A 27,828-nucleotide genomic window follows, 5' to 3' on the forward strand; every position below is an offset into this window, starting at 1 on the left:
GTTTTCTCTCCTGTGGGCAATAGTTAACAGCTTGTGGGCATGTAAGTAATGATTTTATCATAGTTCTTTAAATAAAAGGAGGACCTTTTCACGTGGATAAGGGTTAAATAAGAAAATTAGCCTTTATAGCCCTTAACTCTCGTGTATGTCTACAGGAAAGACATAACACAGTGGTCTGTTTGACCCGTTTAGTGCATAGTTAGCTTAGCTGCAGACCTATTATGGATGGCTTTAACCACGTGACAAAATATTCGTCACTTTTTAAGAGAGCGCGATTGAAAGTGACGGATACCGTTTTATCACGCTGTCACGTAGACAAGAACGATCATCATATCCGTACTGGACTGTATATAAGTGACTTAAGGCCTGCGCAAACCGGCGGAGCGCAGCGCAGATCACTTTAAAGTTATCAATGTATTTTCTTCCCTATTTCAATTACCTTCAGGTATAAATTTAAATGCTTTGAGACCGACCTCGGAGCATCACGGAGGATTGTTACTCCGCGCGGCATCGAGGAGCACGCTAGAGGATACCGCGGCGATAGGCGCCGGCACGCCGCGGCATCCCCCGGCATGCGCCGGGGCCTCCCGAGTGCGCCAGAGTAGCGCCGGGACGACGGAGGAGAACTCGTCCACACTAGTCACTAATCCCTTGTGATAGAGTACACGCGGCGGCATGGCGCGGCATCCCCCGGCCTGCGCCGAAGTCCTCCCTAATGCGCCGGCCGCCAGCGCTCGGGCTGGCGGGCGCTCGCGGTACCGCGCGGGATTTTACCTCGCCGGTGTGCGCTGCGCGGCGTAAATCCTCCTCGGTGATCTGCGCTGCGCTCCGCCGGTTTGCGCTGGCCTTTAAAGAGTAGATTGACTCATTAGGACACTACCTTATTTCACCTGTCTACCTAAAGGAAAGTTTGCTCAGATGCTGTATTTTATCCCAACATATAACGTGTATAAAATATAAATGTATGGGAGGGCAAACAAATCGAGTCGATCGGCGTTTTCGCATGTTTGCGAGAGAAATTCGATGTTTGACACTTCATTACCAAGTATCGATTGACCCCTACTACGGGTTCTCATGCTATTAGGTACTATTTATACTTACTTACTAAAGAATATTCACTCAATATGGCCTAAAATACAGTTTTTCGTCGAGAATAATAAAGGAGACTATGCAATAATAGTATATTATTAGGTCCAAAAAACAGATTCTTGTCTAAAGCACATCAAAATTCATATAAAATTTTCGACTAGGACAATCATGTCACGCCGTTGCCAGCTTTGTATTTATTTGGGCGTTCTTTGCTGTAGGCCTAGCACAGGAGTGGCGCGAGATAGTCTACCAACATCAACATCAACATTTATTCAGCAAATAGGCCACAAGGGCACTTTTACACGTCATCATTGAATTTACATACAAGCAAAAATAATAACATCAACAATTTTATAAAATAAAACTAACAATTCAATCTAACGTATTACAATTACTGAGAGATGTATATGGTCTCTTAATGTCGAATTACATAAAAAATACAGATACAAAACACAAAAAAAAAATCTATAATATTTAGAGGTGTAAATGTCTCTAGGTGTCAGAACTATAAGATTATATAGTTTATCAAGTTATCCTTAGAGATGTATAGGGTCTCCAAGAGTCAATATCCTGTATAATTAATACATTCATTAAGAGAAAAGAAACATACGAGAGCAGAATGAGGCGTCTCACTGTAATTAATTAATAAAAATAAAGTTACTAAGTATAATAGCTTGTGTTAGCTTAAACAGACCAGTCTCCACAAACAGCACCCGTTCACGAGTATGACGCGTATCTCAGCCATCGCCTCCCTCAACCTTCATTCGGGAAAGTGGCGACCCGATCAACGACGCCACCGTAAGCAAAGACTTTTAAGCGAGCATGACATGTTCAAGCTACCGGCCTATAATAATATTAAAATAGTAATAACATGTAGCTGTAAGACACGGCATTTTGTGCTCGTATGTTACATAAAAAGACAGTATAGCTTCACATAATTACTAGCCTAAGTTGACTTAGAGATGTAAAGGTCTCTAAGTGTCAGAAACATTAAAAATATAGGTATGTACTTACAATCAAAAATAAGAATAAAATATATAAATATATACTTAGAGATGTATAAGGTCTCCAAGTGTCCAAAACTAAAATTAAATTAAACAATTTAATCAAGCGAGAACATCATTGTCTCATGTGTCAATTCTACTGGACACTAGCATATTTAATTCACAATGTAAAAAAAAAAACAATATTTATTTAGCTCTTATTATACTAATGAAATCAAGCTACCTGCTTAAAGGCATCTCTATCGTTTATAAAATCATTTACAGTGTAGTACGCCTTACTTAACAAGGAGCGCTTAATGTGCGACTTAAATTTGTGAAGTGGTAAATTCACTACATCAGTGGGGACTTTGTTATAAAAACGTGTACAGTTCCCGACGAAAGACGTACTAACCTTACGGAGGCGGTGGGCGGGCACAGCAAGTTTATGTTTGTTTCTAGTGTTATAGTTATGGATATCACTGTTAACCTTGAATTCGTGGATGTTTTTCCGAACATACATAATATTCTCTAGTATGTATTGAGATGCAACGGTACGAATGTTAACTTCTTTGAATTTCTCTCTTAGGGATACTCGAGCGCCCAGTCCATAGATGGAACGTACAGCTCGTTTTTGCAGCACAAATATTGTCTGAATATCTGCCGCTTTTCCCCACAACAGAATTCCATAAGACATAACACTATGGAAGTAACTAAAGTATACCAGCCTGGCCGTCTCTACGTTTGTTAGCTGTTTGATTCTCCTCAACCTACCCGGGCAAAATACTGTCGCGCCAATCTTGTGCTAGGCCTACTGGCTAATACTTACTGCCCGAATCAAATAGACACTTGCAACTCAGGGTATCAATGCGCGTCTCTGACCTTTTAAAAACCTATACTCTTCATTTTTAAACCATATTACCTTCGTTGTGGTGTGACTATTATTTTAATGTCGCAGTTCTAAGGCAAAATATTTTTAAAAGTAGAAAAAAAAACTCAGACAACATCAAAAATAAGATTGATTCACAATTAATTACGGAATAAATTTGTGAACCTTAGTAGTAGCACTAGACTATAGCTGGGTGGTTTTACCGTATATTATTCACAAAATTAGTTTAGATTAGTCTTGATCCCATAATCTTGTTGATTCTGATGTAGTGAACCATTATGAGAGAGTTATGGCCGTCAGTATCACGGAGCGAGGGAACTTTTAGGTTAATCTAGGCGTTTGTGCTCGTGGGGCACGAACACACAATTTACCTAGGATTTGGGGCATAATTACACGTGTGGGGGTGAAAATTTGGGGGATTACAGCGAGAGTGTTTGCGACATGGAACAGAATTTTAGCTAACTTAGTGATGTTTTGGAATATATATATTTTTATTTATTTCCGTTTAACTAAACTTATCGTTCGTCCCTACTAGACCTAACCCATTTTTTTTATTCCTAATTAAAAGAGGGTTCCAAACTTTAACATAAACAGTCGGGACGCTCCAAAACAATAATCTACACGTAATCTGCCAATCAGCGACAAAGCTTGTCAAGGAAGCCACTACAAACTTAGAAAAAATATAAGAAAATGCTTGCTACGTAAAACAAACGCTTCCACGTTGTAGAATTCTCTACGCACGAAACAGCGCCATCTCCCGGACGATTGAGTAAACTATTCCCTTACACGGTTTTATAGTAAGGACTATATGTAGTATAAACACTAACATAATGTAATCGGGATGGTCTTGACAGAGATCTACACTACAAAAATTCAGAAAGCTTATGTTTACATACAAATACTCACTACGTCGACCAAACGCTTGCGCGATGTATGAATCATGCCACACAACAACGCCATCTGCCGGACAACTGAGTAAACTATTCCTTCACGCAGTCTTATAGCACAGAATAAATAATAGTACTAGGTACAGAAGACTCACTCTCTAACAAAACGCGTCTGTTACTGGACAGTTATGGCCGCTAGGTGACGACAGCGCCACGCGCGGCTTATGGCTTTCCCCAAAATTGGGGCCGAACGGATGTACTTTTAGCTACCTGTAGCAAAGCGACGAAATCGCGGAGTGAGACACGCCTGCTTATAGTAAGGCCTATATTATGTAATGTAATAACACTAACAACATAATATAAGCGTTGATTGATGGTCTACGTAGAACGGTAATCAACTTGTCGTTGAAAAAACCACTCCAAAAAAATATCAAAAAAGCTTATACTCACTACGTAGACCAAATGCTTGCGCGATGTAGGAATTATGCCACACATGACAGCGCCATCTTCCGGACAATTGAGTAAACTATTCCCTCACGCGGTCTCATAGTAAGGACTTGTTAACACTAACAACATAATGTAAGCCTTGATTGATGGTCTACGTAGAAAATCAACTTGTCGTTGCAAAAACCACTCCATAAAAAATTAACAAAAAAATAATTGAAAAAGCTTATAATAATATATTACTTACCCACTACGTAGACCAAACGCTTGCGCGATGTAGGTATTATCCCACACATTACAGCGCCATCTCCCGAACAAACACGCGGTCTCATAGTAAGGACTTTTAACTAACAACATAATGTAAGCGTTGATGGATGGTCTACGTAGAACGGTAATCAGCTTGTCAAAGGCGCGAATGTTGAACATGTTGTAAATGTTCAATGTGCTCAGTTAAGTGGCTTACCGCTTTGTCTATGCGATTAGTGTGAGAAAGCTGCAAATAATTGGTGTGGAAATGTAGGAGAATGGGGATAGCATTTAGTGTAGTACGATATTCAATAAAACCGTGCAAGTGCGAGTCGGACTCGCGCACGAAGGGTTCCGTACCATAATGCAAAAAATGGCAAAAAAAAACCGGTCACCCATCCAAGTACTGACCCCGCCCGACGTTGCTTAAATCTTTATTTTATTCTGTTTTTAGTATTTGTTGTTATAGCGGCAACAGAAATACATCATCTGTGAAAATTTCAACTGTCTAGCTATCACGGTTCGTGAGATACAGCCTGGTGACAGACGGACGGACGGACGGACAGCGAAGTCTTAGTAATAGGGTCCCGTTTTACCCTTTGGGTACGGAACCCTAAAAACAGCGCTTCAAACGTACAGTTAATGGTACAGTCGGTATCAAGGATATAATGTATATTCGTATAATTTGAACCATAGCAGGTTTAGTATGCTAGTTAATACAATTAGGTCCACTTGAACCATTCACTAACCCCGCGGTTAACCGGTAAAATCTGGAGTTTCCATGGTTACCAGTACAATTTGACACTTGGTTAACGGTTTAACTGCTTAACTCCGGGTTAGTGGAATGGTGCAAGTGGGCCTTAGAAGACGCTAAAAGTCAGTCAGTGACTTTTATGGCTTCTAGACACTTGAACAAGCATACGCTTAATAATTGACAATTACCAAAATATATTGTTTTCAAACAGCCGGGGGAAGTTTTGAGCAATTTACCATGATTAATGACAGTTTTATTGTTATTGGCTGCGGCTTTTGTAATTTGTGCCTTTGAAATGTCACGTGTTAATATAGGTACAGTCAGCAGCAAAAGTTGTCAAAAATGATCTTGACTTTATTGTTAAGAAAATAAGAGCGCGTCAAGGTAATTCAAAAAATTCAAATTCAAAAAATTCAAAATTATTTATTTGGTATCTAGGTGGATTTATACAATAATTTGTGGTGGATACCTCCTGTTAAGTATAGCAATACTTGTGTTAGGAGGTACCGCTCCTTCCAAACGGAGTGATTCAGGTTTAATACCAGATACATATTATAATTGGTACATAGTTGTTATTTTTACAATAACTATAACTAGACCTATAGCTAATTCATATAAGTATTTTATTTTATTTTTTTATTATATTTTTACAATTCAATATTCAGAGATTTATAATAAATTATACATACAGGGAAAAATATTGTTCAAGTTAGTTTGTTATAATTACAATTACAAATTCATAATTTAAATTTTTAATTTATAATTACAATCAAGAATTAATTCGTAGGTATACTTTATTCTTATACTATTTTACTAACTCTAGTCTTAAATAGGGTGTAAGTTTGTGTGTGTGTCTCTCTCGGTGTGTGTGTGTGTGTGTGTGTGTGTGTGTGTGTGTGTGTGTGTGTGTGTGTGTGTGTGTTTTGTGTGTGCATTTATGTTTATCATTTAAGGCATTAAGCCTTAAGAAGCGATTCAGTCTCATCATAGGTAAGTGTCAGTAACCATTCTGTGATTTTTCTTTTACAATTTATCCGTTGCATTGGATAGATGTTGAGAGCTTTGTTAATTTTATTATACATCTGTGATGATATTGCATTAAATTGTCTTTTAGCAAATAGAGATTTTGTTGGCCATTTAGGGGCTACTGCCATTTAGGGGTAATAGGGGATATTACTGCAATGTTCTGCCGCCAGAGTGCAGCACTACCGACTCAGTAAATTCATAGACTATCTTATACATACTGTGCCTTAAACTGCTTTTTGATAAGTTTTCACAGACAATAAAATATGACATTGATGCATCAAGGCGGTTTGTTAAAAAGGGCCTACCGGTAAACGCGAAAATCGAAATTTAGTTATCGCTCGAATATGCAAGAGTGATAGAGAGATTAGATAACGAAATTTCGATTTTCTTGTTTCGCGGTAGGCCATGTGATTGACGTGAGGTGTGATGTGTCAATGTGGTTTGTTTACTGTATGTGCCACAAAGGTGGCACCTACGCAGAGCTTTGCCTAATATTCCCTATTTTGAACACCTCGCCCGCTTAGCAACTTCTGCTGCTGACTGTATTCTTGCAGTATTATTAGCGTTAGTGAAAGCAAAAGTGAAGCCTCATTATAGACATTGGATTTTTGGAGGCGAAATGAAATGACAGGTAAGGAGTTCATAAATCGATAAACTCGATATAATTATCGATGTTCTTTATCATTTGTTACCATGCCTGTCACGTTCTAACAAATATGTAAGTACGAAAGTGACGCATGGCATGACAAGTGATAAAAATGCGACCGTGAAACCGCCACTGATCGCTCCCAGTTTCTTTAGAAGTGTGTATGTCTTGTTATTATTTAGGTACTAAAATTTGACAAAAGTCCGCACTTTATAATAATAATAAGAAAATTCATAAAATGTTAATACTTACGGGAATGTAAACACATAATTAAAAAATATACCAAAATTACAGAGTCGGTAAACTAATTCAGAATGATTGCATGTTACGTTTAATAATTACATAATTATGATTTTAAAAATGGAAGCATAGCAGGTTAAAAGCTACAATGAAAAGTCCAAATAAATGTCGGCATATGTTTGCAACTCATATAATTTCTATTTTAGTCAACATTATTACTAGTATTTAGAAAATGGAAAACCATCCCGCATCAGAGGGGCTACCGCGAAAACCGAAATTTTCTCTTTTACTCCAATGAAGGCGTAATTAGAGTGACAGAGAAAAATGCCCGCAATTTGCGAACTTCGATTTTCGCGGTTATAGCCCTGACGCAGATATTAACTTCAATTCCATTGTAGCCATTTAAATAGTAGGCACCTAATACTATCTTCGAAACAATATTTAACTGAATAATTTCAAAGTGTAATTGTTTCAATTCCTCACCGACGAACTCATGAATATAATATTGGATGTGGCAAAAATAACCCTAACCTACCTATTTCTGGGAGTACTTTTGACTGATAGTAACAGTCACAATTAATATTAACCAATGATTTTCAGGTAAAACTACTTTTGACCAACATGCTCAGTCAAAAGCAGTTTTGCCTGTTTTTGTCGGTTAAATGTTCTTTTGACCAGTTCACACTTTTGACTGCGACATATACATACTTATACAAGTTAGTCTATGAATTTACTGAGTCGGTAGCTGCACTCTGGTGGCAGAACATTGCAGAAAGTAATATCCCCTATTTTTGCCTTGACGCGGACACATCAATTCGGAACCTTCCCTTGGGAAAGAATCGTGGCCATTAATTCGGAACGTGGACGTCGTTCATTACTTCTAATTAAATTAAGTGTTGACATGATTTGTTTCGCTTTCGGGTTGGCAACTGTCAAAAGTTTGCATAGATGGCGCCATCATAGCTTGCCCTTTTTTCTATGAGATTAGGCTTAAAGAGCTGGCATCCAGGATGCATCAAGGCGGTTTGTTAACAAGGGCCTACCGGTAAACGCGAAAATTAGTTATTCTGCCTCTTTATCGCTCGAATATGCAAGAGTGATAGAGAGATTAGATAACGAAATTTCGATTTTATTGTTTCGCGGTAGGCCATGTGATTGACGTGACGTGTGATGTGTCAATGTGGTTTGTTTACTGCTATGTGCCACAAAGGTGCCACCTACGCAGAGCTTTGCCTAATATTCCCTATTGTTAGTAAACAATTAATATTATAGTAATTAGTTACCCCTTTGTCTATGTTGACCATTGGATGAAAAATTTATTGTTTAAGTATGTATCTAATCCTTATGCCACGGAATTTTGCTTTTGGTCACGTTTTGAATTAAAAGGTAACATTAATTACTAATTAGTGTTAATTATTAAGGTAAGAAAAAAAGGGGAACCAGTCAAAGATGACAGAGCGGGGAGTGATTGTAATTATAGGAAGCAAGGACGAGGTACCTTTTCGGGTAGTTTCTATCAGAGAATCATTTATTACCAAACATATACAAAGTTGCGTTCCTCCTAAATTATGAATTATGTATGATATTATCTCTACCTAAACGACATTTTTCCCACTTCATAAATTTAAGCGAGAGAACAAAAATGAGACGTGTTTTTAAATAGGTAATAGGGTAATACGCCAGTAACTGTAAAAAACGGTTTTTTTTCTGACTTGAAAAAAAACATGAAAAAAAACCGTGAAAAAAACCGTTTTTTTCTGGAGTACGTTTTTTTTTCAAAAGTATGAAAACTCAAAATTTACAAGGCAGTTATTACTTTTATACGGTTGTTTTACTTGTTTTAGACTTTATGTTAACCATTAAACCAATTTAATTTAACAACTTTGATTAATAACAACATAAATGAAATCTGTAGTGGTAGTTATCGCAATTTACTGTTGGCAACACCAACGCCTCTCGTCGCCGCATCGGGGAATTCAGGGATTCCCCAAAAATTACTTAGTTTTAAGTTGGTTTTAAGTTACTTATATAAATAAATCACGAAAAACCGTTATTGTGGCATATTTTTGTTCATCTGAAAAAAAACCTAATTTAGAAAAAAACCATGGTGCCAGGTTTTTATTTCATAAATTCGAAAAAAAACATTTGGTTTTTTTTCTATTTGCAACCCTACCTACGTGCATATGCATAAAAGTCCAATTTCAGTTTTGACACTTCGGTCACGTGTCGTCTGACGTTTCCGACATTTCAGCTGAGTTGCACCAGCTATGGTCTTCCGTGACCACATCTGAAACGTCGGAAATTAAGGTAAAAACAATGAAATTATATCGCGGTAGACCCGTTTGTGTAATTAAATATGCGTACAAAACGCGAGAGTTGAAAGTGTTATATGACAGCTTTTGTGTTTGACACGGCGTCGAAAAGGTTAATAAAGAGATAAAGATAAAACATTTACAAATAACCAGATTTAAGTTAGGCAACCACAAATTTACGGGTGCCATTATCGCAAAACGGAAATTAAAAGCGTGAAAACGGTCGACAAAAATCTTTAATTACCGTCTAATTGGGTGTCTAATTGCATTTCTTCTGTCTTTGTCTGAAGTTGTTATTTCTATCGCTAGGCGAGATTCGCTGAGAGCCAGTATAATAAAAAACCGGACAAGTGCGAGTCGGACTCGCCCGCCGAGGGTTCCGTACTTTTTATTATTTGTTGTTATAGCGGCAACAGAAATACATTATCTGTGAAAATTACAACTGGTGACAGACAGACAGACATACGGACAGACGGACAATGGAGTCTTAGTAATAGTGTCCCGTTTTTACCCTTTGGGTACAGAACCCTAAAAATTATCTCGTCATCCTAATTTTATGGTATTTAGATGTAAGGGTACTACCACACCAATCGATCGATCGATTTGCCTAGGTAGAAACTATCGACCGACTTCTACTGTTCCATGTCGACGTCGATCGATTGGTACGGTAACACCCGAAGTTGCAAATGCAATTTAAATAGGGGTTCTGGTACGCTAATTCGCTAATTGCGGGGATCTTTCTCTTTTACTCCAATGAAGATTACTACAAAGAAAGATGCCCGCAATTTACGAACTTCGATTTTCGCGGTTGTAGCCTTGCCGGCCTAGCCAAGGTGGCAATCGCTATCCCTATGACAACGAAACGCTTTGTGTCTCTCTATCACTCTTCCATATTAGTGCGACAGTGACAGTTGCGTTTCGATCGCTTCGGTGCGTAAAGGGGCCCACTGATTAACAGTCCGCCGGACAGTATCGGCCTGTCAGTTGTTCGGACTGTCAAAATTTTGTTCTAACTGACAGGCCGTTACCGTACGGCGGACTGTTAATCAGTGGGCCCCTGCGATTGGCATGTTGGCTACGCGGCCTGGTTCCACATATCTCCATGGCAATTATACGGGACAACGCGGCTGCATGGAGACGTTTGGGCTGGCTACGGTCGGTCCCGGGACGCACCTTAGGCTAGTTTAATTTAGTGGTTAATAAGATTGACAAAGCCTGTTGCGGAATTACTTCATTAGTTAAGGGGCCCACTGATTAACAGTCCGCCGGACGGTATCGACCTGTCAGTTGTTCGGAACTGTCAAAATTTTGTTCTAACTGACAGGGCGTTACCGTCCGGCGGACTGTTAATCAGTGGGCCCCTTAAAGGGGGTGACGAAGCCTGGCCGATTTGTTTTTGTGTCCGTCCACTTGATGAAGTCTGCGTTGCTGATCACGAACTAAATATGGATTAACGAACTGTTTACACTTATTTTTTTCATACCTGAATAAAATTATTATCCCGTCCCACCCATCCCAACCGCTTCCCATCAGGCGGCTCGTCTGCTCGTTTGCTATCACATTAAAAAAAAGTACCTACCAAAAAAAGTTTCTATAATCGTTACTAATTGGCAGCCTCACCTCATTCAATTATGCTTCAGAGATCACACATTTCACACTTTGATACCGAATCGCCTGAAGCGATTGCTCGACAATCGATTTGAACAACATTCGTTTGTCGCTTGCCGAGAGAAAGTCATCGATTATGTTATTTTTCGGTAACATTGCATCGATAGAAAGTGCACCGAGTGATTGACGATTAGCGTTATGGTGAATTTTAGATAGCTTATTAAACCGCCCATTCTCATTCTTAATTCGTTACAGTAAAGTGCAGATTCGCATAGATTAATTATTAAGTAATTGTGAATCCGTAGAAAGCCGTAGCGGGTGTTGCGCTAAAATTATCTTTATATCGATTACATACAGTTTACATTTGCCTAAATGTGTTGATTAGAATCGTGTAGTCACTTGAGACCCATTGTGAACGATTAACGAATCATATCATTGATCGTATGATCGAACGTGACAGGTGATGAAGTTTTGAATATTGATTTCTATTCATGTTTTAATAAAAAATAATATTTATGTTCACAACCAAAGCTTTCAAATGTGTGAGACCGGAAGCAGACAACTTTTTACTTTTATTTTGTACGATAATGGTGGCAAATAAGTGTACGGGACCTTATGGTAAAATGACACCGTGATAATTATACGGACTAGTAACAACTACAACGACACAATGACACTACTGCATTTTCTCGAAATCATCAAGCATTAATTTGATATAGGTACATACATACATCACTGGCTCAGTGACCCAAAGAGGATCTTGGCCTCTGACACAAGAGAGCGCCACTCTGCCCTATTGTGCGCCACTTCACGCCAGTGGGGTATTCCGAGAATTCTCGGAATTAATTTGATATAGCGTACTAAATATACATACACTCTAAAATATTTACCCTCAGTTCTTCCTAGTCAAATAAAAACATGACAACAGCAACGTCTCCAAAAGTAATTATTTAAAGCCCACATGGTGAAATTAGCAAACTTGCTTAATGCATAAACGCCATAACGCCTGCAAAATCCCTCTTAGCTCCTGCACAAGGAAAATGTTTGCAATTAATTTTCATCAGGCGCTGTTAAGTATGACCTCCAACTCCTCCAAGAAACGCTTCCACGGAAAGTGTTGGTTATTATTGTCGGTTTTATAACCTCAGAATTTGTTCATTATAATGAGTCGCCATTTATACGTAAGTACTTAGCTTACGCTGAGTATTTCATTTAGGTAACAAAGGCTAGGCCATTAGGCCAAATTGAAGGCCTTTCGTGCAGAGTTGCTGACGTGAAATGATACTTCTTTCGCGTGTGCTATTACTTTGGATAACTTAGTTTAGGTGCTATTTCTGTACGTAATTGATGGGCTTTGTGGTTAAAAGTCGTTTATCGAAATTATATTATAGGTAACGTACCTACATTAATTATATAGGTAATATATAATTATGTAGGAATCTCTTATGTAAGCGAGTAGGACTAGGAGTAGGTTACCTAACCTATAATCTCTCCCTAAATTTTAAATTTACAAATCTTTTACAAGATTTCATAGATAATACGATTAACTATACTTGTATATTATTTTTCTCGGTCCCTTCATTAGAGATTTAAAATCCTGCATAATTTAGAATGCAAGTAATGTAACAGCACCAGTCATGGGACATTTAAGAGGAAATTTGGAGTATTTGTGATATTTCCCTAATAAATGTAAATGGTCTAAGTATCGCTTAGCGTGTTAAAAGATGAATGTCCTATCCGTCTTTCATGTTTTAGGCGTGTTGTATCAAAGATACTGCAATGAGTTTCCACATACTTAACAAATTAAAACTATGCTTTTTTTCTCCAGTCATGGACACCAAAGCTCCAGTAATGGGCCCCCCTATAATGGACATTGCTCTATCAGTATAATAAATTTAAATAGGTCATCAGATCAGGTCCATGTTATCATAATATTGCATTATCATCCGATTTGCATACTTAATTACGAATACAAAATTTCAACTCAATCGGAAATCGGAAAGTGGCTCAAATTCAGCTACCAAGATTTGACCCACACTAACTAACAGGGCAAGTTAAATGAAAGTTTGGAATAACGATATTAATTTATCCGAAGTCCGAGCATACCTCCTGGTTGACATATTTCGTAACTACATTTTACTTCTGTATTGTTTAAACATGAAATTATGGCATGGCAAGCATCATTATGTAAATTGTCCCATCATAGGAGGTATGCAGTTTTACAGCTCCCAATACCACTATTTTTGGCCAAATACCACTATTTTTTTACATCTGTGGAGTCATAACATAGTGTGTTATATAACCTTATCTCATGGTAAATGCAATTAACAAAACACATTTTAGTTTTCATCACGTATTAATTAATTAAAATTTAATAAATTAACTCACCTCTTTTAGCGAAGTTGTTAAGAATTCGTAGTGGTATTTTCTTTCAGTGACACGAAAACTTTTGGGTTGACGCCAATTTCTTAAAAAACAACCAAATTTAATAAAAATTCAAACTGAAACAGCTCTAGGACTCTTATTTGTGATAATATACAGCCAGTGTTTATAAACTACTTTTAGATACTTATTTTAGAGGATTTGTGGTTTTTTGTCCCATTACCGGTTCCACGTCCATTATAGGGTACACTCATAATCAAATTAATCGAGATTAACTTTTTTCTTGTCTGTTACCTTTACACGACTACTGGCCGAGACTATCATAATTAAATTGCCCAGGGATGTACAACACAAAATATTTTTTAATACGCTCGGCAAGGGAGAGCAACTATAAATAAAATAAATAAATAAAATAAAATTGTTTATTCATTATAAGTGTTAGGTTACATTGTACAGGGTTGGTACCTCTTTTTAAGTAAACAGATACTTGTATTAAGAGGCACCGCTCTTCCTTAGTTGCTAAGTGAACAACTAAAATACCTAATACCTTATAGGTATTACTGAAAACAATAAGGCACGCGAAGTCGCAGGCACAGCTAATAGGTACCTTCTCCTTTAAGTTAAGCGTACGGCCCTATAATATACCTACGAAGCACTCGACGAAGTGACCTCTAGCAAAAATAAATTACTCAAATTACTTACTTTGTTTCATTATTCTGTTTGTCATTCTGACATAGATTAATTATAGTTCTTTAGTGCTCCATATTGTAGAAAGTTACAAATGAGCCTGAGAACAAGGTATAGACCGCCGCTTAGGTACTAGAAGGATCGTTTAGATAAGCACATTTTAATATACATGAACTGTAAAAAAAATAGATGAAATACATATAAATAAATACAAGTACATATAAATAAGTTACCTACTCTATGGTTTACGGTTTGTGCTAGTGCTGCCTCTGGCGGCAGAGCATTGCAATATTACTCCCTGTTGTTCAACAGGCCCCCCGTGCATGAACTTTAGGGGGCAACATAGGAACCGTGCCGTCAGATTTTTGGCGCAAGGCGTAAATGTGTCGTTTCGTTTATGCTTCCGATGTAGCCCACAAGATGACAGAACCTACTATGCACAAGGAAACGTACCGACGAGAACGGTAGATGGTAGCACTTGCTTTGGCAAGGTGCATGTGCACATATGTTTCCGATTCAGGCCACAAGATGGCGGACCCTCCAACGCGCACGGTCCATATAGTCCCAGGTAACCACACCACGAGTTCGCAAACCCGGCACTTAAATGTAAGTAGGTGACTTGTCTCACATAACGCGACCTTTGATCAGCCCTCGACACATTTACACAAAACAATAACGTGAAATCAGTATCTGAACCAAGGCTATATCTCTAATAATGCGGAGGAAATTAATTGTTTATTCACGTTGCGAAATCTGCCAGAAATTTCGGCTTGGCTCGTTAAGAAAAAGACTGTGCGTAAATTAAAAGTTATGCTCTGGTGTTAAGAGTTACGGTTTGTTGCAATCGACATGCTAGAATGCCTAAAATGCTTGTAGTGTAACTTCATCATTCTTGAGGGTTAAGTTCAGGGCTTTTAGAATAACACCGACATTCTATTCTCACTTATATAATATAGGCGCTATGATAGAACAAACACTTTTCTTTTACATTTATGTTTATGTAGTTTATCATCATATGCTTCTTCTCATATACATTGTTATCGTAGCCCAATGCCGATTAATTTACTATCCACTTCACACGCACTTTTGGGTTTCTTCGCAGACTTTTGCCGGTTTTTCCAAGATGTTTTTCTTCAACGAAAAACAACTTATAACTCGATATCTAAAGCCTGACCGGAATATGCGCGCATGTTGCAGAATTTCACTGGAACTATTTTTTTCATACTACACTGAACTGTTACCCTTTACATGAGAATAACAGCGCCCTCTTGACATGATCATATGTTCAGAATTTGAATTCGGAAACTTCTGTTCACACATTTTTGCGTGGAGAACGAATTTTTAAACGAGAACCTATGTAATAAGTTCCTGAAATGTACGAGAACTTTTCCAACTTTCAGCAACATTACACATCATGTAATCAGCGGTTCACATTTGTACAGTCGCCATCAGATATATCAGAGCGGTCCAGGCGCTCACAAATATCTTAACACGCCTCTATTGTGAGGGCGCTAGAGTGCGTGTTCAGATATTGTGAACACCTTGGCCGCTCCGATATATCTGATGGCGACTGTACCGCTGTTGTCTTCAATGATGTCATGACTTACTAAAAGTATACTTGTCCTAATTCACACACTTGCAATAACTTGTGTTTTACCCTCTCAAGTTAGATTAGAACACCAACAACACTAAGATAACAAGTTAGGTACTCTAGTTTATAAATCTCCTATTCCCTCGTTATTCCTGGTAGAAAGACCATTAATCTAGCCACAGGCGTCCCTAAGGCTTAGCTGGAGACTTCTCGGGCTTAACGTACGGCATCTAATTCCCCTGAATCCGTAGTGAGCTAAAAAAAACCTAGGAAAATAAAGATTCTTTCAAGAAATAATGCTAATAGAAAACTAGCAACGACACAATTTTCCGCACAATTTGATAAAATTGTCTAGTTAGTTGTGTGATGTGGACTCATAAATGGATTGGAATTATAGTAACAGACAAAGTTAGACAGTGCATTTTGTCTTTGTCAGATTAGCAGATATCGTCACTACTTTGAAAAAATCTCGTATCTCGCACTGCTACTCAAAGTTAAAACGCAGTAAATAACTCTGTATAACTATGCATGATATGCATCCTATACCTACATAGTTACCACATTTATATTTTGATTGATAGAACAAGATACGAGTTTTTTCTCAAAGTAGTCACGATATGTGTGTGTGTAGATGTATTTAGTACTTACAATCAAATGTAAAAATATGGGTGCATACAAAACTGCACTCAAAAATATGTCCCATAGTTTTTAATTCACCGACATATGAGTTATGGGACATATTTTAAGTAAGGTGTGTACACTGTACACGCTTGTACCGATACAGTCAAGTGGGTAGGTAATATAAAGTACCTAGATAGCACCATTAGCACCCATCGCTGTCACCATTTGCCAGGGAATAACATAATTGAAAGACTGTAATTGTAGGCAAGTATTATGCCTTCGAATGTACCTATTAAATATCCACTTACGATATCGAGGTTTATATGGGTAGATCACCTCTGGGACCAAAAAAACCGGGCAAGTGCGAGTCGGACTCGCGCACGAAGGGTTCCGTACCATAATGCAAAAAAAAAAAACGAAAAAAAAGCAAAAAAAAAAACGGTCACCCATCCAAGTACTGACCACTCCCGACGTTGCTTAACTTTGGTCAAAAATCACGTTTGTTGTATGGGAGCCCCATTTAAATCTTTATTTTATTCTGTTTTTAGTATTTGTTGTTATAGCGGCAACAGAAATACATCATCTGTGAAAATTTCAACTGTCTAGCTATCACGGTTCGTGAGATACAGCCTGGTGACAGACGGACGGACGGACGGACAGCGAAGTCTTAGTAATAGGGTCCCGTTTTACCCTTTGGGTACGGAACCCTAAAAAGTACCTACCGATATCACGGGCAAGTCGGGCAACGAAAAGGGTTAAAAGGTTACCTAACAGAATTATTGTGTCGTTTTATCAAAAGGGTCTAAAAGGTGATCTAATCAAATCCAGCAAAAAGTTGTCGAATAAAAAGTTGTCTCAGATGAAAGTCGAAAAATTTCTAAAATTGATCCGATCAGGAATTCGAGTATTTACAAATTAAATACAGGCCATCAAAAATAGGTAAAAAGTACTCAATGACATGGGTCAGCTTATACCAAATCGAACGAGTTAAATAACATGGAAACAAAACGGTAAATGCATATTCTTGAACGCGGACCGTAAAGTGTCGGCTTCCATTATGCACCGCCAATTTCGTCTACCATTAGAAACAGCAAAAAGGGATGCCTAAATCAACTCGAATGACGAAGACACGATGCCAGATTTACATAAGCAAATACCTTCAGTGAACAAACAACTGAGATGGATACTTTGATTGGTACTAGACTATGACCACGCTAACTTTGCACAAACTTGGCAGTAAGATGCATATAAATATATCCCTAGAATCTCCATACTTGAATTGATGTAAATAGGGTCAGGCCGCGTAGCCAAGATGCCAATCGCTTACGCTCCGTAGCGATCGAAACGCAACTGTCACTTTCGCACTAATATGGAAGAGTGATAGAGAGACATAAAGATTTTCGTTGTCGAAGCGATAGCGATTGTAACCTTGGCTAGGCCGGCAGATGGGATAAATATAAGACACGGGCAAAAATAAAACTAAGTTTTTAACACTCAAAAACGTATTCTACTTTATTCCTATTCCATTTAAAAGGAAGCCTTTGTGTACAGACCTCTTTTTAAATGGAATAGGAATGAAATGACACCTGACCTAATAGTGACTCTAATAATTTGATTTGAAACCCTTAATAACACAAACTTACACTAGTCTAGAACAAAGTAAGGGTCAATGGCACTGGTTAAGTGGAATAGCGTAGCCACAGATAAAAATTGTACATATTTAAACAAGGCAGACTTTCAAAATGTCTCTATCACAAACTACACAGACACCGCATTATGAAGCGTTTACAAAGAGCCAGAGGTCACCACGCATAGATAGGTGCAATTTTACATGTAAAATACTATGATTCGAGCAACACAAATGAGTTATATTCCATACCATTTTATAGCATAATAGCCCAGCCAGCAGCATTTTATGAATGAATGAATGAATGAATAATATTTATTTCAGGACTAGTCCCATATTATGTTAGTAACAAGTTTATACTACTTAAATTTAGTGTTAGTGCAAAACAACATAAATAAAATTTAACAAACACAAATTTTATAGCATAAATATTGTTAATTTACTCGAGTACTAGTCATAATGTTGGGCGCAACTGAAATAAGCGGTCACGCGCTCCCAATAAGCTCCCATATTAAATTTGTATAGGAGCGCTTATGTGAGGTGACCTCGATTGTCTTACCTATATGCAAGTAGCTGAGGTGATCTGTGGTCTCCATACTTTGGTATTTAAAACATAATAAGAAGTAATAAGAAATAATAGCAGCATATAACGAATTTATAGCTACTATAGTACACTGGCAGCCGATAATTGATATAAGTACCAATACCCCTAAATAGATTTACGAGGGTTCCATTAACCCACATCGAGGTGTGGGATGACTGGCACCATGGCTCGGTGGCACTGTGATGGATCGATTTTACATTAGATAACACGTGAGTTATAAAGGATATTTATGATGTCGCTTATACCTTTTAAGGAGGTCTCATAGTAAGTGACACTGGTGATTCTTTTATGTCTTGATAACCGTTAAACGATACAATTGTAGGTATTTATAATACATGAATAGTTGTAAATAATCAGCTGTTCTGATACTTGAGCGAGAATTGAGTTAAAAGCCAAGCACTATATGCGTATGTATGATAGAAGCACTAGCGTCACATATAAGAGACCATATACATCTCTAAGTAATTGTAATAGGTTAGTTTGAATTGTTAGTTGTATTTTATAAAATTGTTAATGTCTTGTTATTATTTTTGCTTGTATGTAAATTCAATGTTGACGTGTAAAAGTGGCCTTGTGGCCTATTTGCTGAATAAATGTTGATATTTGATATTTGACATACAGTATGTGTATTTAATAAAATAATCTTGACCTCGTAATATGCAGATACGATTTTCATTGGCTCATTGCGGATTCATTATTAGGTAACAATTAAATATCTTATTGACTCTTAGAGCAACCAGATATTTACGCTAGGATCAAATATGACTCAAATGCTAATTGCTTTTAAGAAATATTTGAATTGACAGATAATATTTAAAAATTTCAGGTTCTTTTTGTAATGATGGAATTATAAACGAATATTGGACATGGTCATGCACTTAGATTTGTTTGGAATTGGATATTGTGTCGCTTAGTATACTTTATTACTTATTAGAATATCCAAGATAAATCTCTAGAAAGAAGAAATAGATATTATGAATAAGTATGATTAGTCATCTACTTATCGGCTTAGAAATTATCGAGAAAACGTGTCACCCATAGCGGCGTTTGCGTAAACGAGTCACTGGCTCAATGGACTGGAACGCAAGGTCTCCGCCACCTTATTGTTAAGTACTGTATCGTTCTCATTAACTCCAGTTAAAACAATACCGCAGGAAGGAAACGACCGGACGCGGGCCCAGCCTTCCAAACTATCACACCTTAAACTGAAAAACCATTTCGTTCCACCAAATTCAACCTTACTATAAATAAACCTTGCAATAGCGAAATGGCATCAGTCGGTCAGCGCAATCAACATGTTGACAGTGTTTATCCTTACCCTCGCGTCGGCTACGGCGCATTTCCACAAAGTTGAACTCGCCGATGAGAAGACACCGTACGATTATGTGAAGGAACGCTTGGACTCTATCGCGACTGACGCGAAGTCAGGGTTACCGTTATCTAACTCTTACGAAGTGGAAGAAAGTGCGGATTACCCTGATCATCTTGAAGGCGCCGCGTCTACCGTTTATAACACGGTTGGAGGTGTCGGCGGCGTTGGTGTTGGTGGGATCGGATTAGGACAAGGTTTGGGGTACGGCGGGATTGGACAGTTGGGAGGCGTCGGACTCGGACAAGGCTTAGGAATAGGGGTTGGAGGACTCGGAAGCTTGGGCGGCGTTGGTGTTGGAAATGTTGGGGGCATCGGATATGGGGGTGTCGGTGTTGGAGGCATTGGCGCTAATGGATTAGTTGGCCAAGGCTTGGTTAATCCTGGAATTGGTATTGGGGTAGGCGGACTTGGTCTTGGCGGAGGTCTCCTTTATCATCACCCTTTGATACAACAACAGCAAGTGGGTGGAGGATACGTTGATAAGAACGCTTATGATGCCGCTCAGAAGAAAGGTGCGGGTGAGAATGTGGAGAAATTAGAGAAGAAAGCTGGAGAGGAAGTGAAACATGGTCAGGAAGGATACCAGCATGGTACTGCGGCTGCAAATGCGGCAAAGGGAGAATCCAGCTTTTACAAAGACGAAGAGGCTAAGAAAAAGGCCGCTGGAGATGAGAAATTCTACGAGGGTGGTCAAAAAGTTGACAAGCATGGTAAGCAGATAATAATCACATAAACACAGCACCTATCATTTAGTTCAGTGCATCATTATTATTGGTAACTTATCTTGCATAACACATACCTAATCTAATATGCATAACACGCGACTATATGTAACCTGAAGTTATAAAGATTACCGAGGCACATAATTATAAGTTACCTACTGCTGTTTTCCACATACTTATTCTGATCAGTGGCTGCAGTTAATAATAAATGAGTAATTAGCCTTGAATTAAACGTTATCTGCCAATTATCTCTCAAACTTTGAACTATGATGTGTGTTCTTTCATGTTTTATGTTTCTTTTTGTACAATAAAGTATTTTACTACTACTACTACTACTACTACTTTTAATTAAATCGGTATTTTCACAATACCTATCATTATAAAGGCTTAATGTTATTACATTTTACTTCTTTATCGATTAATTTCAGATTATTTCGCACTTTATATCTCATTTTAAATTAAAATATTAAAAACTACAATGTAGCAATGGAAAAACAGTAGGTGCCAGACAGCTTTAATAACTTTAAACAAAAAGCGTAACATACAGTCAAACTTGGATATGGTAGAACTGGGTAAACGAGAAACCTCTATTAGCGAGAGTAGGTAACTATAAGGTCCCGTAATTTTTGTCCTAGATTACCTCTATTAGCGAAAGATACAAACCTCTTTAAGAGAGAGTCGTTTGTCCCGTTCGAACCTCTGTATCAGAGAGTGTCTCTCCCATTTGCCTCTATAAGGGAGAATCCTGAGAGTAATTATTATCCGTTATTTTTGATACTTTCTAATTTTCGTGGAACTAACGCGCACGTGATGCATCTGACCTTTTTTTTAATTGTTTGTAAAAAACATTCAGGTCATTGTTTTTTATCCTTTTGAGAAAAACAAATATGCGTCGTGAACCGTTATTTTCGATCAAAATTGCTCAGTGCCTACGTATTGATTGTGTAAGTAGAATGGTTAACACATTCTAGGAATGTCTTAATGAAAAATAAGTGTAAACGATGAAAGTTGCAATCTCTTTTGAGAACGGGAAATCACGAAAAATGCACAGTAAATTTGGTTTCCATAAATATAAATATAACCTATGCTTAGCTGTATTAAATAAGTAATTTTAGTAATTAGAACATATCACTTCGACTTATTTTTCAAACCTGCGTAAGCGAGAAATCTCCGATCCCTTACCTCTAAGAGTGAGAAACTCGGATTAGAGAAAACCTCTATGAGCGAGAAAAATATTCTGGCCCCTTGAGCTCTTGCTTATACAGGTTTGACTGTATTTGAATTTACATTCGCGCCTTTCATTAAGGTCAGATGGGGTTAGAGAAACAGTTTATTTTACTCGGGGCAAGAGAAACAGTAGACTCTTACTACTCTTACTTTGCACAAACTTGGCATTAATTAAGCATACATAACCATATAAGCTCCATACTTGACGCATTACTTAGCATGGAAAATTGTTGCGGTTTGGCTCTGAGGATTACCTACAACAGTTTCACTTGCGCCGGTATCTCTCTTTTCCCACCTGACCTTATTAACCTCTTTAATTAACCGACTTGTACATTCAGGTGCTAACGAGGAGCAGCTAAAGAAAGCAAAAAGCCATAAAAAGGGTCACGTGAGCAAGGGCTTCAAGACCTCCAGTAGCAAGAACGAAGAGGAAAAGACTGAGAGCTTCTACGATGAGGCCCATGATGAAGCCGACCATAAGGTATATTTTCTTTATATTATAATAATATTTAAAAAATAATAATATGCATTCAACAAAAAATTGTACCTAACACTACGCTGTCTTCTGGTAGTCAAACGGTAAGGCATGTAAGTTGCTTCCAAACGTATTTCGGTCCTCAGGTACCAAATTACTTTCTCGGATCTTACTTATATTTGATGCTTTCTGTTGATGACATCGTGAGGAAAACTGTATACCTCTGCCAAGAAATTCAAAGGTAGCTTCTAAATCCACTTTTTGATAGCGTGAGAACAGTAGCTCGAATTCTTTTGTGTGAGAAGTTTTGTGGCCAGCAGTAGACTCATATCTTAGGCTAGTGAACTCTGATTGTGATTTGTACAAGCCTGCTTGTTGCATAGAGTATTGATATTAACTTTCCAGTTAAGATTTGCAAGATGGTAGTTGAATTAATGAAGAAATTACATAACTCGTGTTCCTGGGTCAAACTAATTATAAGTATGTGTTATAAAAAAAAACTTTTTTGTAGATTGCTGGCCAAAACGCCGGTTCATTCGGCGAACAGTCCCAACAAGGCTTCAAGGGAGCTCACGAGGAGAAGGTCTTGGACGCCAACGCGGCAGGCAAGGAGGGCCATCACATCTCCGAGCAGAAGATCGACGACTCAAAGGGTAACAAGGTAAGATCCAATTTCATCCTGTGGGGCAATGGCACCAGCCTCGGAGACATTCCTCAAAAAGGTCTACTTTGTCGGAGACGTCACGCGTATTTAGGTCAGCTACCATAATAACCTGCAGAAATAACTTACCATTAAATTTAAAGCTAACTTATCAAAGGTTATCCGGCCAAATATTGGCTTCTTAGCTTTATCAGAAGTATAAAAAAATATCGTCACATATTCGACACTTTTTTGGAATTTTGACACACTATTGGGCCATCTGTCGGTTATATTATAATGCTATTGCTTGTACAGGGTGTACAGGAACAAGTAGGTACGCTATTGTCTTTCCAAATTTTCAAAACGAAAGGGTAAATTACTTATAACCATAGTCTATATTAAACACCGTAAAGCTGTGTTTATCCATAAAAGACTTGCTAATAGACATAATTAAACGCCGGCATAACAATTTTCCCAAATTCATAAGTTAAATCCACCCTAAATATTGCTTCTAAAAACAGCTAGGACCGGTAAATACCGAGCTTTTATGAAGTTTCCATTCAACTTCATTTGGAGTTTAGAACAACAAACACACCGAACCCTTAAAGGCAAAGGCAGGCAAACAATAACCCATAGGAAGTCAGAACTGATACAATATGGCATATAGCATTTTCCAATAAAATTATTTAAATAAATACGTCAGGCCTAGAATGGTCATCGTGATCGCTCGGCTGTACTTACAAGATAAAGCAGGAATTAGCCGATACGATTCCTGTCAATAGTGAGATACAGATGTTTATCCTGTCGTTATCACATGACAGAGACAACCTGATTACACTTTTCAGCTTTCCACTCGATTCCTTCTCAGGGGGGGCGCGTCCCACTAGGCTAGCAGGAGCTCTAGTGCCAAGCGCCCCATTTCCAATACAAAATGAACACACACAGCGTGTTCTTGGCAGTGAATGTGTTAAATAATAACATGAAAGGACTCTTATGTTCTCAAAAAATAAACCGAGAGTTCTGATGTTATAATAAAAGTGTAAATGTAATCCACAAAGTTACAGAAACGTCTTTGACAGAGGTGTTAAAATAATCTCTCTAGAAAATACCCACTTTACTTTGTGTCGTGTATTATTATGGTAATTGCAGGAAAGGAGCTCTTTGAGGCAAAGTAAAGTAGAATGGAGGCGCTCTATGCATTAATAAAGTGTATTTAATTAAGCTCGCGAGTCTCAAAGGACAATCAAAGCACTGAAAAGGCAGAGGAGTGGGCACGCTCAAAGAAATAACTAGACTAGTTAAAACAACGGCTTCCATTAAAACTTAGAGGCTTGTGAAAGTCTGTGGTAAGAATTGTACTTAGGTAGCTGTAGAACACTTTCCAACTTGGAAAATTGTGGTACTTATCTGGTATCTTTGAACAAATATATTTGATTATTTGTTTGATCATTTTTGGGAAGTGGACTTACTTACCATCTGAAAACTTCTTTGACGGTCGGGCTGTAGATGAAATCACGATGAAATTGACCACAACCACACACCATGGAGATCGCATAGTTTTATTTGTTATTACGTGGTTTTTCATATTTAACTATGTTTATTTTATTACCGAACAATACTTATTTAATGTTATATTTAGAAGAGCACTTTTTTCGACATTGACATTGACTTTGAATTTTTTTTTTATGCGTCGCTTGACGGCCTTACTTACCTCAAAAACCTATCATTTCACTTCATTTAAAATTCCAACAAACTTTAAAAGCCAACATTTAGACTTGCCACACCGTAAACCCAAATTTTGACTTGAAACTTTTTTACAACTTTTTCGCTCTACATTACAGCACATTTCAGGAATAACACAGACGTTTTATACAACATTTTTCGGCAAAAGCGTACTTTAATTAATATTTAAATAAGCACTATGGGCTTAAATGTCGAGTCCTCTCAGTTTGCCCACAAAATTAGCATGGGTTAACCCAGATTATGATAATACGGGTATTACTTTACCTTTTAGTTTGGAAATGTCGGCCGCTACGCCCAGTGTGTTATTTATTACTTCAATATGCCGCACGATATTAGATTACGACCTGACGTTAAAGAATAGAATTTACTTTTGGAAAATTATTTTCTGATGATACAAATTGCACACGATGAAGGAGCACTTGCAACGGACTCACTACCAGGGATGCCGAAGATCGGGCAAAGTGGTCACGAAGGAGTCGGAAGGCGGACCCCGGGTCCTCGCGCCCCGCGCGGGGGCACAGCCGGGATTGACGCCAGGATGATGATGGAAGGAGCACTTGCAACTCTTTAAAAATATAGTGGGTTTATGTACACGGTGTAACATGAGGAAACCGAATAATTTTAACCACGCATTTCTGAGGTCAAAAGAAGGAAAAAATTTAATATGAGTTTAGGTCAATTTCGCCAAAAAAAAATTTTTTTTGTTTTGTTTTTTTTCAATTTTTTGAATGTATTTTAACATAAAAAATAAATGTTATTGGTGAACTTGTTACTTAAAATTGATTTTTACATTTTTTTTCGCAATACCTTCTTTTTGCAAAGTGGTACTTGTCACTTTTTGACATCTATCAATAAGGATATTTAGACTACGTCCCATAGCAGCAACATTGCCATCAAAAAAGCCTTTTACATTATGTAACAACAAAAACTTGAATTAATATTATCTCTGAAACTAGGCGTTTTTAAAAAAAAGTTTATAGGACATTTTTGTCTCTAAATATGATCAGGAATACGCTGTTAAAATTATTCGGTTTACTCATGTTACACCGTGTATATCATTTTATTAGTAAAGCAGCAACAATTCAGCAAGAAGCCATTGCTTATAGTAAAACATTAGGTACCTAACCAATTTTATAACCTTTTTACCACCACAAAGGCAGTTTTTCCGTTAAACACAATAAAATTTGTTAATTGTGCAAACGAATACCTAGTGGTTAATTGGTTATTACTAGCGTTTGTATAACAGTTTCGACATTTTAGTGGATATATTGCACTTACAAATTCAATTTATTTGCCTTCGTATAACTGGACTTTCAACAGCATTTTCAGTCACAAGTTTGGATATAGTTTCATTAAAAATCACAACTTACTTCAGAAGCTCAAACTACTACGATAAAATATCATTTGAATATAATTTCCCACATTTTGGCAAACGAAGAAAGCTCTATAATTTCTCTCAAACATTGCAAACTTCCGTTGCCTGCGGAGGAAATAAACACATTATAACCACTATTCACTTGGCATCCGCCCAATGTTCTTTACCACAGATTTTCGGGCTCCCATTATTTGTCCTAATGTGTTCTCGTAATGTATCGTATTGTCTACGAAATGCTATCTTGACAATAAATAAATAACCTATCACCTATACACATACGTTACGTCCAATATTAATGCTCTTTTAACCTTACCTAATAGCACTAAAACTAATAGCGGTGGTGTTTTACTCAAATCTATTATATATCTAAGTAATTGCAAGCTCTCTAAAAATGCCAACTTCGTAGGATCGTGACTGTGTGGTCCACAACTATTGTACCTAACACTGTAGGTATACTTTGACCGATGTCCACCTTTATTCATGATAGACCGGAAAAACTTTTGACACGCCATTTTTCACGACGCAGGTACACGTGCCAAAGTTACTTAAGTCATGTACGAATTCATAAGCTACTAGGTAAATTGTTTCAAAAATATACGGTCAATTCCTTTTAATTAAATCTTATAGCATACTTATTTAATACAGGAATTTCCTTATTAATCATTACACTTGATACATTGTTCCCCAGGGCGAATTCCTGCAGAAGGGCTACAAGGGCGAAGCAGAACAGCTGGAGAAATTCAACAACCTCGGCGCGCACTCCATACACGGGCACCAGGAGGCCAGCGGCGGGTTCCAGCAGAGCAAGGGAGGCAGCATCCTGCCCATACACCGTTAGAACGTACCGACCAATATACGACCTGTTTGAATGTTGTTCTGAGCATTTTTATTTTCCTTTGTATTGGAAGAGAAAACTGAGTGATCATGATCATAATAATAACTGAGCTTAGCCATACTTACATGCCATATGATGATGATGATGTCCTCCCAGACGTATCCGTCGACGGCGACATCCGGACAAATCAGTATCAGGTATTCAGTATTTAGTAAAGCTTGACGTGCATGGGCTCGAACGTGACTTGCGAAACCGAGTTTTGTTTTAAACTTCCGGCCGCAAGACATGCAGTAAAGCTCGCCATTTGAGTCGTAAGTGTATGTGTAGGAGGGCTTGGGCCGAGATTTTCGAAGCTGGCGTTTAGCGTCAAGATCTTCGAGGCGTGCACTTTCGAAGTCGTTGAGACCAGTGTTGACCGCAGTTCGCCAGTCGGATCTCCGAGCCATATGCGTAGGTAGCTGCTAGCATGCTTTTTAACCTTAGAGCATAACTGGAGTCGCCTTTAAGAGCTTACCCCTCCGCCGAAAAACTTGCACAATTGTGCAAACTTTTGTATGGACTGACATGGCTTTTCGTACGTTACGTACAAATCATGTAGAAATATAGCAATAGGTACATTTAACGTCCCCTCCCCCGCAAAAATCGGCAGACTGTTTCGTACAGAAAATGACAGCCATGACGTCTTCAGTTACTAAATGCTCTAAGATTTTAACCCCCGACGCGAAGAGGTATAGAACCGCTGTGAGCGTATGACTGTGTGTGGCACCGTACTTCACTAATTTAAAAGGCAGCTCTTAAATGAAGTG

At 38.0% G+C, this 27,828-nt stretch overlaps 1 protein-coding gene across 1 annotated transcript; it reads left to right on the top strand.

Annotated features, from left to right (window-relative positions):
* Positions 1-19,583: 19,583 nt before the first annotated feature.
* Positions 19,584-27,061, top strand: LOC134794181 (pupal cuticle protein 36a-like). Its single transcript, XM_063765911.1, has 4 exons — positions 19,584-20,715; positions 22,293-22,435; positions 22,941-23,090; positions 26,876-27,061. The coding sequence occupies exons 1-4, from the start codon at positions 19,929-19,931 to the stop codon at positions 27,023-27,025; spliced, it is 1,230 nt and encodes a 409-aa protein (XP_063621981.1). The 5' UTR covers positions 19,584-19,928; the 3' UTR covers positions 27,026-27,061.
* Positions 27,062-27,828: the final 767 nt, after the last annotated feature.

The sequence above is a fragment of the Cydia splendana genome, chromosome 10, assembly GCF_910591565.1.
Source record: "Cydia splendana chromosome 10, ilCydSple1.2, whole genome shotgun sequence".
Taxonomy (NCBI): domain Eukaryota; kingdom Metazoa; phylum Arthropoda; class Insecta; order Lepidoptera; family Tortricidae; genus Cydia; species Cydia splendana.